The sequence below is a fragment of the Coregonus lavaretus genome (genome assembly GCF_964263955.1).
Source record: "Coregonus lavaretus genome assembly, chromosome: 6".
NCBI lineage: Eukaryota > Metazoa > Chordata > Actinopteri > Salmoniformes > Salmonidae > Coregonus > Coregonus lavaretus.
In genome coordinates, this window is record NC_139993.1 from 60,469,487 (window position 1) to 60,483,289 (window position 13,803).

Sequence of the window (13,803 nt, forward strand, 5' to 3'; positions counted from 1 at the left end):
AGAGTCTGTGGAGTAATACTGTTGATCACTCCTACTATAGAGGAGAGTCTGTGGAGTAACACTGCTGATCACTCCTACTATAGAGGAGAGTATGTGGAGTAATACTGTTGATCACTCCTACTATGGAGGAGAGTCTGTGGAGTAATGCTCTGATCACTCCTACTATAGAGGAGAGTCTGTGGAGTAACACTGCTGATCACTCCTACTATAGAGGAGAGTCTGTTGAGTAATGCTCTGATCACTCCTACTATAGAGGAGAGTTGTGGAGTAACACTGCTGATCACTCCTACTATAGATCAGAGTCTGTGGAGTAATACTGTTGATCACTCCTACTATGGAGGAGAGTCTGTGGAGTAATGCTCTGATCACTACTACTATAGAGGAGAGTCTGTGGAGTAACACTGCTGATGACTCCTACTATGGAGGAGAGTCTGTGGAGTAATGCTCTGATCACTCCTACTATAGAGGAGAGTCTGTGGAGTAACACTGCTGATCACTCCTACTATGGAGGAGAGTCTGTGGAGTAATGCTCTGATCACTCCTACTATAGAGGAGAGTCTGTGGAGTAACACTGCTGATCACTCCTACTATGGAGGAGAGTCTGTGGAGTAATGCTCTGATCACTCCTACTATATAGGAGAGTCTGTGGAGTAACACTGCTGATAACTCCTACTATGGAGGAGAGTCTGTGGAGTAATGCTCTGATCACTCCTAATATAGAGGAGAGTCTGTGGAGTAACACTGCTGATCAATCCTACTATGGAGGAGAGTCTGTGGAGTAACACTGTTGATCACTCCTACTATAGAGGAGAGTCTGTTGAGTAATGCTCTGATCACTCCTACTATAGAGGAGAGTCTGTGGAGTAACACTGTTGATCACTCCTACTATAGAGGATAGTCTGTGGAGTAATACTGCTGATCACTCCTACTATAGAGGAGAGTCCGTGGAGTAACACTGTTGATCACTCCTACTATAGAGGAGAATCTGTGGAGTAAAGCTCTGATCACTCTTACTATAGAGGATAGTCTGTGGAGTAATACTGCTGATCACTCCTACTATAGATCAGAGTCTGTGGAGTAATACTGTTGATCACTCCTACTATGGAGGAGAGTCTGTGGAGTAATGCTCTGATCACTCCTACTATAGAGGAGAGTCTGTGGAGTAACACTGCTGATCACTCCTACTATGGAGGAGAGTCTGTGGAGTAATGCTATGATCACTCCTACTATAGAGGAGAGTCTGTGGAGTAACACTGCTGATCACTCCTACTATGGAGGGGAGTCTGTGGAGTAATGCTCTGATCACTCCTACTATAGAGGAGAGTCTGTGGAGTAACACTGCTGATCACTCCTACTATGGAGGAGAGTCTGTGGAGTAATGCTCTGATCACTCCTACTATAGAGGAGAGTCTGTGGAGTAACACTGCTGATCACTCCTACTATGGAGGAGAGTCTGTGGAGTAACACTGTTGATCACTCCTACTATAGAGGAGAGTCTGTTGAGTAATGCTCTGATCACTCCTACTATAGAGGAGAGTCTGTGGAGTAACACTGTTGATCACTCCTACTATAGAGGATAGTCTGTGGAGTAATACTGCTGATCACTCCTACTATAGAGGAGAGTCCGTGGAGTAACACTGTTGATCACTCCTACTATAAAGGATAGTCTGTGGAGTAATGCTCGGACCACTCCTACTATAGAGGAGAGTATGTGGAGTAATACTGCTGATCACTCCTACTATGGAGGAGAGTCTGTGGAGTAACACTGTTGATCACTCCTACTATAGAGGAGAGTCTGTGGAGTAATGCTCTGATCACTCCTACTACGGAGGAGAGTCTGTGGAGTAATGCTCTGATCACTCCTACTATAGAGGAGAGTCTGTGGAGTAATACTGCTGATCACTCCTACTATAGAGGAGAGTCTGTGGAGTAATGCTCTGATCACTCCTACTATAGAGGAGAGTCTGTGGAGTAACACTGCTGATCACTCCTACTATAGAGGAGAGTCTGTGGAGTAATACTGCTGATCACTCCTACTATAGAGGATAGTCTGTGGAGTAATACTGTTGATCACTCCTACTATGGATGAGAGTCTGTGGAGTAATGCTCTGATCACTCCTACTATAGAGGATAGTCTGTGGAGTAATACTGCTGATCACTCCTACTATAGAGGAGAGTCTGTGGAGTAATACTGCTGATCACTCCTACTATGGAGGAGAGTCTGTGGAGTAAAACTGCTGATCACTCCTACTATAGAGGATAGTCTGTGGAGTAATACTGTTGATCACTCCTACTATGGATGAGAGTCTGTGGAGTAATGCTCTGATCACTCCTACTATAGAGGATAGTCTGTGGAGTAATACTGCTGATCACTCCTACTATAGAGGAGAGTCTGTGGAGTAATACTGCTGATCACTCCTACTATGGAGGAGAGTCTGTGGAGTAAAACTGCTGATCACTCCTACTATAGAGGAGAGTCTGTTTAGTAATACTGTTGATCATTCCTACTATAGAGGAGAGTCTGTGGAGTAACACTGTTGATCACTCCTACTATAGAGGAGAGTCTGTGGAGTAATACTGCTGATCACTCCTACTATAGAGGAGAGTCTGTGGAGTAACACTGCTGATCACTCCTACTATGGAGGAGAGTATGTGGAGTAATGCTCTGATCACTCCTACTATAGAGGAGAGTCTGTGGAATAACACTGCTGATCACTCCTACTATAGAGGAGAGTCTGTGGAGTAAAACTGCTGATCACTCCTACTATAGAGGATAGTCTGTGGAGTAATACTGCTGATCACTCCTACTATAGAGGATAGTCTGTGGAGTAATACTGCTGATCACTCCTACTATAGAGGAGAGTCTGTGGAGTAACACTGTTGTTCACTCCTACTATGGAGGATAGTCTGTGGAGTAATACTGCTGATCACTCCTACTATAGAGGAGAGTCTGTGGAGTAACACTGCTGATCACTCCTACTATGGAGGAGAGTCTGTGGATTAATGCTCTGATCAATACTACTATAGAGGAGAGTCTGTGGGGTTATACTGCTGATCACTCCTACTATACAGGATAGTCTGTGGAGTAACACTGCTGATCACTACTACTATGGAGGAGAGTCTGTTGAGTAATACTGCTGATCACTCCTACTATAGAGGAGAGTCTGTGGAGTAATACTGCTGATCACTCCTACTATAGAGGAGAGTCTGTGGAGTAACACTGCTGATCACTACTACTATAGAGGAGAGTCTGTGGGGTAATGCTCTGATCACTCCAACTATAGAGGAGAGTCTGTGGAGTAATACTGTTGATCACTCCTACTATAGAGGAGAGTCTGTGGAGTAATACTGCTGATCACTCCTACTATAGAGGATAGTCTGTGGAGTAATACTGCTGATCACTCCTACTATAGAGGAGAGTCTGTGGAGTAACACTGTTGATCACGCCTACTATGGAGGATAGTCTGTGGAGTAATACTGCTGATCACTCCTACTATAGAGGAGAGTCTGTGGAGTAACACTGCTGATCACTCCTACTATGGAGGAGAGTCTGTGGAATAATGCTCTGATCACTACTACTATTGAGGAGAGTCTGTGGGGTTATACTGCTGATCACTCCTACTATACAGGATAGTCTGTGGAGTAACACTGCTGATCACTACTACTATGGAGGAGAGTCTGTTGAGTAATACTGCTGATCACTCCTACTATAGAGGAGAGTCTGTGGAGTAATACTGTTGATCACTCCTACTATAGAGGAGAGTATGTGGAGTAATACTGCTGATCACTCCTACTATAGAGGAGAGTCTGTGGAGTAACACTGCTGATCACTACTACTATAGAGGAGAGTCTGTGGGGTAATGCTCTGATCACTCCAACTATAGAGGAGAGTCTGTGGAGTAATACTGTTGATCACTCCTACTATAGAGGAGAGTATGTGGAGTAATACTGCTGATCACTCCTACTATAGAGGATAGTCTGTGGAGTAATACTGCTGATCACTCCTACCATAGAGGAGAGTCTGTGGAGTAACACTGTTGATCACTCCTACTATGGATGAGAGTCTGTGGAGTAATGCTCTGATCACTACTACTATAGAGGAGAGTCTGTGGGGTTATACTGCTGATCACTCCTACTATACAGGATAGTCTGTGGAGTAACACTGCTGATCACTACTACTATGGAGGAGAGTCTGTTGAGTAATACTGCTGATCACTCCTACTATAGAGGAGAGTCTGTGGAGTAATACTGTTGATCACTCCTACTATAGAGGAGAGTATGTGGAGTAATACTGCTGATCACTCCTACTATAGAGGAGAGTCTGTGGAGTAACACTGCTGATCACTACTACTATAGAGGAGAGTCTGTGGGGTAATGCTCTGATCACTCCAACTATAGAGGAGAGTCTGTGGAGTAATACTGTTGATCACTCCTACTATAAAGGAGAGTATGTGGAGTAATACTGCTGATCACTCCTACTATAGAGGATAGTCTGTGGAGTAATACTGCTGATCACTCCTACCATAGAGGAGAGTCTGTGGAGTAACACTGTTGATCACTCCTACTATGGATGAGAGTCTGTGGAGTAATGCTCTGATCACTCCTACTATAGAGGATAGTCTGTGGAGTAATACTGCTGATCACTCCTACTATGGAGGAGAGTCTGTGGAGTAATGCTCTGATCACTCCTACTATAGAGGATAGTCTGTGGAGTAATACTGCTGATCACTCCTACTATAGAGGAGAGTCTGTGGAGTAATACTGCTGATCACTCCTACTATAGAGGAGCGTCGGTGGAGTAACACTGTTGATCACTCCTACTATGGAGGAGAGTCTGTGGAGTAAAACTGCTGATCACTCCTACTATAGAGGAGAGTCTGTGGAGTAATACTGTTGATCACTCCTACTATAGAGGAGAGTCTGTGGAGTAACACTGTTGATCACTCCTACTATAGAGGAGAGTCTGTGGAGTAATACTGCTAATCACTCCTACTATAGAGGAGAGTCTGTGGAGTAACACTGCTGATCACTCCTACTATAGAGGAGAATCTGTGGAGTAATACTGCTGATCACTCCTACTATACAGGAGAGTCTGTGGAGTAATACTGCTGATCACTCCTACTATAGAGGAGAGTCTGTGGAGTAATACTGCTGATCACTCCTACTATAGAGGAGAGTCTGTGGAGTAACACTGTTGATCACTCCTACTATGGAGGAGAGTCTGTGGAGTAATACTGCTGATCACTCCTACTATAGAGGAGAGTCTGTGGAGTAACACTGCTGATCACTCCTACTATGGAGGAGAGTCTGTGGAGTAATGCTATGATCACTCCTACTATAGAGGAGAGTCTGTGGAGTAACACTGCTGATCACTCCTACTATGGAGGGGAGTCTGTGGAGTAATGCTCTGATCACTCCTACTATAGAGGAGAGTCTGTGGAGTAACACTGCTGATCACTCCTACTATGGAGGAGAGTCTGTGGAGTAATGCTCTGATCACTCCTACTATAGAGGAGAGTCTGTGGAGTAACACTGCTGATCACTCCTACTATGGAGGAGAGTCTGTGGAGTAACACTGTTGATCACTCCTACTATAGAGGAGAGTCTGTTGAGTAATGCTCTGATCACTCCTACTATAGAGGAGAGTCTGTGGAGTAACACTGTTGATCACTCCTACTATAGAGGATAGTCTGTGGAGTAATACTGCTGATCACTCCTACTATAGAGGAGAGTACGTGGAGTAACACTGTTGATCACTCCTACTATAAAGGATAGTCTGTGGAGTAATGCTCGGACCACTCCTACTATAGAGGAGAGTATGTGGAGTAATACTGCTGATCACTCCTACTATGGAGGAGAGTCTGTGGAGTAACACTGTTGATCACTCCTACTATAGAGGAGAGTCTGTGGAGTAATGCTCTGATCACTCCTACTACGGAGGAGAGTCTGTGGAGTAATGCTCTGATCACTCCTACTATAGAGGAGAGTCTGTGGAGTAATACTGCTGATCACTCCTACTATAGAGGAGAGTCTGTGGAGTAATGCTCTGATCACTCCTACTATAGAGGAGAGTCTGTGGAGTAACACTGCTGATCACTCCTACTATAGAGGAGAGTCTGTGGAGTAATACTGCTGATCACTCCTACTATAGAGGATAGTCTGTGGAGTAATACTGTTGATCACTCCTACTATGGATGAGAGTCTGTGGAGTAATGCTCTGATCACTCCTACTATAGAGGATAGTCTGTGGAGTAATACTGCTGATCACTCCTACTATAGAGGAGAGTCTGTGGAGTAATACTGCTGATCACTCCTACTATGGAGGAGAGTCTGTGGAGTAAAACTGCTGATCACTCCTACTATAGAGGATAGTCTGTGGAGTAATACTGTTGATCACTCCTACTATGGATGAGAGTCTGTGGAGTAATGCTCTGATCACTCCTACTATAGAGGATAGTCTGTGGAGTAATACTGCTGATCACTCCTACTATAGAGGAGAGTCTGTGGAGTAATACTGCTGATCACTCCTACTATGGAGGAGAGTCTGTGGAGTAAAACTGCTGATCACTCCTACTATAGAGGAGAGTCTGTTTAGTAATACTGTTGATCATTCCTACTATAGAGGAGAGTCTGTGGAGTAACACTGTTGATCACTCCTACTATAGAGGAGAGTCTGTGGAGTAATACTGCTGATCACTCCTACTATAGAGGAGAGTCTGTGGAGTAACACTGCTGATCACTCCTACTATGGAGGAGAGTATGTGGAGTAATGCTCTGATCACTCCTACTATAGAGGAGAGTCTGTGGAATAACACTGCTGATCACTCCTACTATAGAGGAGAGTCTGTGGAGTAAAACTGCTGATCACTCCTACTATAGAGGATAGTCTGTGGAGTAATACTGCTGATCACTCCTACTATAGAGGATAGTCTGTGGAGTAATACTGCTGATCACTCCTACTATAGAGGAGAGTCTGTGGAGTAACACTGTTGTTCACTCCTACTATGGAGGATAGTCTGTGGAGTAATACTGCTGATCACTCCTACTATAGAGGAGAGTCTGTGGAGTAACACTGCTGATCACTCCTACTATGGAGGAGAGTCTGTGGATTAATGCTCTGATCAATACTACTATAGAGGAGAGTCTGTGGGGTTATACTGCTGATCACTCCTACTATACAGGATAGTCTGTGGAGTAACACTGCTGATCACTACTACTATGGAGGAGAGTCTGTTGAGTAATACTGCTGATCACTCCTACTATAGAGGAGAGTCTGTGGAGTAATACTGCTGATCACTCCTACTATAGAGGAGAGTCTGTGGAGTAACACTGCTGATCACTACTACTATAGAGGAGAGTCTGTGGGGTAATGCTCTGATCACTCCAACTATAGAGGAGAGTCTGTGGAGTAATACTGTTGATCACTCCTACTATAGAGGAGAGTCTGTGGAGTAATACTGCTGATCACTCCTACTATAGAGGATAGTCTGTGGAGTAATACTGCTGATCACTCCTACTATAGAGGAGAGTCTGTGGAGTAACACTGTTGATCACGCCTACTATGGAGGATAGTCTGTGGAGTAATACTGCTGATCACTCCTACTATAGAGGAGAGTCTGTGGAGTAACACTGCTGATCACTCCTACTATGGAGGAGAGTCTGTGGAATAATGCTCTGATCACTACTACTATTGAGGAGAGTCTGTGGGGTTATACTGCTGATCACTCCTACTATACAGGATAGTCTGTGGAGTAACACTGCTGATCACTACTACTATGGAGGAGAGTCTGTTGAGTAATACTGCTGATCACTCCTACTATAGAGGAGAGTCTGTGGAGTAATACTGTTGATCACTCCTACTATAGAGGAGAGTATGTGGAGTAATACTGCTGATCACTCCTACTATAGAGGAGAGTCTGTGGAGTAACACTGCTGATCACTACTACTATAGAGGAGAGTCTGTGGGGTAATGCTCTGATCACTCCAACTATAGAGGAGAGTCTGTGGAGTAATACTGTTGATCACTCCTACTATAGAGGAGAGTATGTGGAGTAATACTGCTGATCACTCCTACTATAGAGGATAGTCTGTGGAGTAATACTGCTGATCACTCCTACCATAGAGGAGAGTCTGTGGAGTAACACTGTTGATCACTCCTACTATGGATGAGAGTCTGTGGAGTAATGCTCTGATCACTACTACTATAGAGGAGAGTCTGTGGGGTTATACTGCTGATCACTCCTACTATACAGGATAGTCTGTGGAGTAACACTGCTGATCACTACTACTATGGAGGAGAGTCTGTTGAGTAATACTGCTGATCACTCCTACTATAGAGGAGAGTCTGTGGAGTAATACTGTTGATCACTCCTACTATAGAGGAGAGTATGTGGAGTAATACTGCTGATCACTCCTACTATAGAGGAGAGTCTGTGGAGTAACACTGCTGATCACTACTACTATAGAGGAGAGTCTGTGGGGTAATGCTCTGATCACTCCAACTATAGAGGAGAGTCTGTGGAGTAATACTGTTGATCACTCCTACTATAAAGGAGAGTATGTGGAGTAATACTGCTGATCACTCCTACTATAGAGGATAGTCTGTGGAGTAATACTGCTGATCACTCCTACCATAGAGGAGAGTCTGTGGAGTAACACTGTTGATCACTCCTACTATGGATGAGAGTCTGTGGAGTAATGCTCTGATCACTCCTACTATAGAGGATAGTCTGTGGAGTAATACTGCTGATCACTCCTACTATGGAGGAGAGTCTGTGGAGTAATGCTCTGATCACTCCTACTATAGAGGATAGTCTGTGGAGTAATACTGCTGATCACTCCTACTATAGAGGAGAGTCTGTGGAGTAATACTGCTGATCACTCCTACTATAGAGGAGCGTCGGTGGAGTAACACTGTTGATCACTCCTACTATGGAGGAGAGTCTGTGGAGTAAAACTGCTGATCACTCCTACTATAGAGGAGAGTCTGTGGAGTAATACTGTTGATCACTCCTACTATAGAGGAGAGTCTGTGGAGTAACACTGTTGATCACTCCTACTATAGAGGAGAGTCTGTGGAGTAATACTGCTAATCACTCCTACTATAGAGGAGAGTCTGTGGAGTAACACTGCTGATCACTCCTACTATAGAGGAGAATCTGTGGAGTAATACTGCTGATCACTCCTACTATACAGGAGAGTCTGTGGAGTAATACTGCTGATCACTCCTACTATAGAGGAGAGTCTGTGGAGTAATACTGCTGATCACTCCTACTATAGAGGAGAGTCTGTGGAGTAACACTGTTGATCACTCCTACTATGGAGGAGAGTCTGTGGAGTAATACTGCTGATCACTCCTACTATAGAGGAGAGTCTGTGGAGTAACACTGCTGATCACTCCTACTATGGAGGAGAGTCTGTGGAGTAATGCTCTGATCACTACTACTATAGAGGAGAGTCTGTGGGGTAATACTGCTGATCACTCCTACAATGGAGGAGAGTCTGTGGAGTAATACTGCTGATCACTCCTACTATAGAGGAGAGTCTGTGGAGTAACACTGCTGATCACTACTACTATAGAGGAGAGTCTGTGGGGTAATGCTCTGATCACTCCAACTATAGAGGAGAGTCTGTGGCGTAATACTGTTGATCACTCCTACTATAGAGGAGAGTCTGTGGAGTAATACTGCTGATCACTCCTACTATAGAGGATAGTCTGTGGAGTAATACTGCTGATCACTCCTACTATAGAGTATAGTCTGTGGAGTAATACTGCTGATCACTCTAACTATAGAGTAGAGTAGACAGTTTTTAATGAGATCAGAACCATGTGTCCTTTCACTGTGTGTCAATGATTAGATAAATGACTCCTGCTTTATGTGATGTTACTTTCTGACATGTTCCTGTTATGCTTCACCGATAAGCCATCACACACTTTTCATATTACTGTTTATAACACTGTTTATAGTACTGTTCATAATACTATTTACAATACTATTTACAATACTGTTAACAATACTGTTCTTAATACTGTTTATAATACTGTTTATAATACTGTTTATAACACTGTTGATAACACTGTTCATAATACTGTTTATAATACTGTTTATAACACTGTTTATAATACTGTTCATAATAGTGTTTATAATACTGTTTACAATACTGTTTACAATTTGTTTATAATACTGTTTATAAAACTGTTTATAACACTGTTCATAATACTGTTTATAATACTGTTTACAATACTGTTTACAATACTGTTTACAATACTGTTTACAATTTGTTTATAATACTGTTTATAAAACTGTTTATCACACTGTTGATAATACTGTTTATAATACTGTTTATAACACTGTTTATAATCCTTTCATAATACTGTTTATAAAACTGTTTACAATTTGTTTATAATACTGTTTATAAAACTGTTTATAACACTGTTGATAATACTGTTTATAATACTGTTTATAACACTGTTTATAATACTTTTCATAATACTGTTTATAATACTGTTTACAATTTGTTTATAATACTGTTTATAATACTATTTACAATACTGTTTACAATACTGTTTAAAATACTGTTTACAATACTGTTTATAATACTGTTTATCACACTGTTTATCACACTGTTCATAATACTGTTTACAATACTGTTTACAATACTGTTTACAATACTGTTTACAATACTGTTCATAATACTGTTTATTACACTGTTTATCACACTGTTCATAATACTGTTTATAACACTGTTTATAATACTGTTCATAATACTGTTTATAATACTGTTTACAATACTGTTTACAATTTGTTTATAATACTGTTCATAAAACTGTTTATTACACTGTTGATAATACTGTTTATAACACTGTTTATAAAACTGTTTATAATACTGTTTATAATACTGTTTACAATTTGTTTATAATACTGTTTATAATACTGTTTATAACACTGTTGATAATACTGTTCATAATACTGTTTATAATACTGTTTACAATTTGTTTATAATACTGTTTATAATACTGTTTATAACCCTGTTGATAACACTGTTCATAATACTGTTTATAGTCCTGTTTTTAATACTTGACTTCAGACGTTTGCTCTGCCGTCTCTGATTTTAGGACATGCCATTTTCTTTGGTAATTTAACTTACCCATTATGTTTATCGTTTCCCAGATCAAGAAAGATGGCTACCTAAAAATCAAACAAAAATTGATTTTGGTTATACAGTCAGAAGGTTGCACATAGTGGCCTCATTGAACATTATCAAACAGGTGGATTGATTTTCATTTAAAAAATGTTTTAGTTTCAATCAAAATGAGAAAAGACTATCCATTTCTATTGTGTTAATCTACAGTAGATACCTCACAGGGTATCATGGATTTATGCCTTCCATATATTAGACTATGTTAAACTCTTAATGTAGAGAGAATGAGTATTTTACACTGATGGGTGTTCCTTTACGTGATATGAACTTACATATAGGTATGTGTTCTCCATAGTGTATCTCTCCATCATCACACTTCACCTCAATTACTTCTATATTCCTTATTGACCATTGGTTTAATTTATGGTAATATCCCTTTTTGCATTGAAGAGTCTTTTTTTCACCGTGCGTCATGTACATTATTTGGGGTAAATCCTGTAGATGGTACTCTGCATCAAATTTGAAAATCTGACAAGGCCCTGAAGGAAATGAAACACAGTAATACTTTCATTCCCTTAGTGTACAGTACATATTAATACATTTATTTATACTGATATACACTAGTGTACAGTACATATTAATACATTTATATATACTGATATACACTATTGTACAGTACATATTAATACATTTATATATATACTGATATACACGAGTGTACAGTACATATTAATACATTTATATATACTGATATACACTAGTGTACAGTACATATTAATACATTTATATATACTGATATACACTAGTGTACAGTACATATTAATACATTTATATATACTGATATACACTAGTGTACAGTCCATATTAATATATTTATGTATACTGATATACACTTGGCATGTAGATATAACAACATGTCCAGACCAGTTTAAAATAATGTACTTACGTAAACACTTTGGAGGGGTCTCCCATTCTCCATTCAGACATCTGATGCTGTGTTCAAAACTCGGTTTATACTGTCTGCTGCATTTGTAGGACACCTCTGTAATAACACCTTTAACATCTCTCTTTTCATTGGTGTAATCTCCATTAATAACATGAGGGGGATCAGGACAGCTTGCTAGTTTAAACAGGAAAATCATATCAATCATAATACAGTACCATGATACAGTAGCATGATTATACAGTAGCATGATAATACAGTACCATGATAATACAATATCATGAAAATACAGTACCATAATCATGATAGTGCTATGTTAATATAGTACCATGATACAGTATCATGATAATACAGTACCAGGATACAGTACCGAAATACAGTAGCATGATAATACAGTACCATGATAATACAGTACCATGATAGTACAGTACCATGATAATACAGTAGAGTACAATGATAATACACTACCATGATAATACAGTACCATGATAATACAATACCATGAAAATACAGTACCATAATCATGATAGTGCCATGTTAATATAGTACCATGATACAGCACCGTGATACAGTAGCATAATATTACAGTACCATTATAATACAGTATCATGAAAATACAGTACCATGAAGATATAGTACCATGAAAATATAGTACCATGATACAGTATCATGACAAGACTGTACCATGAAAATACAATACCATGATAATACAGTACAAAGATAATACAGTATCATCATAATACACTACCATGATAATACAATAACATGAGAATACAGTAAATGAAGATACAGTACCATGAAAAAACAATACCATGATAATACAGTATCATGATAATACAATACAGTACCATGATAGTACAGTACCATGATAATAAAGTACAGTACAATGATAATACAGTATCATGATAATACAGTACCATGATAATACAACACCATGATAATACAGTATCATGAATATACAGTACATTACCATGTACAGAGCACTTAGAGGACCTGCTCTACAATATTAATGACATTTTGGCCACACTGTCAGTTTGATAAAAGCACTGAACGGAGCTCGTTGTCTCTGATTGGGGACAATACTTAGGCAGCCTGTTTTGCACTAGTCGTTGTGGGATCTTGTTCCGTAAGGTTTGTTTTGGTGTTAACCTAGGACTTATCGTTTGGTTTGTTGTTTTGTTCGTGTCAGTACTAATTAAAAATGTACGCTTATCACGCTGCGCCTTGGTCCGTGTCTTCCCATAACGATTGTGACAGAGACAAAAACATGGAAACATATTATGTTAGTAGTTTGCTTCAAGTTAAAGAGATGAGTTACCCTGCTGACTTCAAATGTCAAGTTATAGTTGATATTTAAAATGTTTAAAATATATCAATAAATAAAATCCCCAAATCACCACAGGTGAGCTTTGCTTTATCTTCTGTCCTGTCTCCTGTTGTTAGGCAGGGGGGTACAGGCCATTCCCTGACCAAGAGGACAAGGAGTGCCTCTGAGGTGGGGTAATGTTTAATGTGTGTATATTATATACAGTATACCTCACATGCGACCCGTGTAATGGCGCCGTAGGGGATGGCTGCCGTTTTACGGACTCCTAACCAACTGTGCTATTTTGTTTGTTTTTTCGCATTGTTTGTAACTCATTTTGTATATACTTTTGCTGCTACCGTCTCTTATGACCAAAACAAGCTTCTGAAAATCAGAACAGCGGTTACTCAAC

General features: G+C 40.3%; 2 protein-coding genes across 3 annotated transcripts in view; one reads left to right on the forward strand and one right to left on the reverse strand.

The window, feature by feature from the left end:
• Positions 1-13,803, forward strand: part of LOC311130648 (complement factor H-like) — a 264,401-nt gene that overhangs the window by 82,080 nt on the left and 168,518 nt on the right. The window lies entirely within an intron of this gene.
• Positions 1-13,803, reverse strand: part of LOC311130649 (coagulation factor XIII B chain-like) — a 121,194-nt gene that overhangs the window by 1,993 nt on the left and 105,398 nt on the right. For both annotated transcript variants that reach the window (XM_084163442.1, XM_084163440.1), the window contains 3 exons: positions 12,089-12,262; positions 11,475-11,681; positions 11,149-11,189 (listed from right to left, as the gene is read on the reverse strand). In XM_084163442.1, the coding sequence (XP_084019568.1) occupies positions 11,173-11,189; positions 11,475-11,681; positions 12,089-12,262 (398 nt within the window). In that variant the 3' untranslated portion in view covers positions 11,149-11,172. The remainder of the gene's footprint in view (positions 1-11,148; positions 11,190-11,474; positions 11,682-12,088; positions 12,263-13,803) is intronic.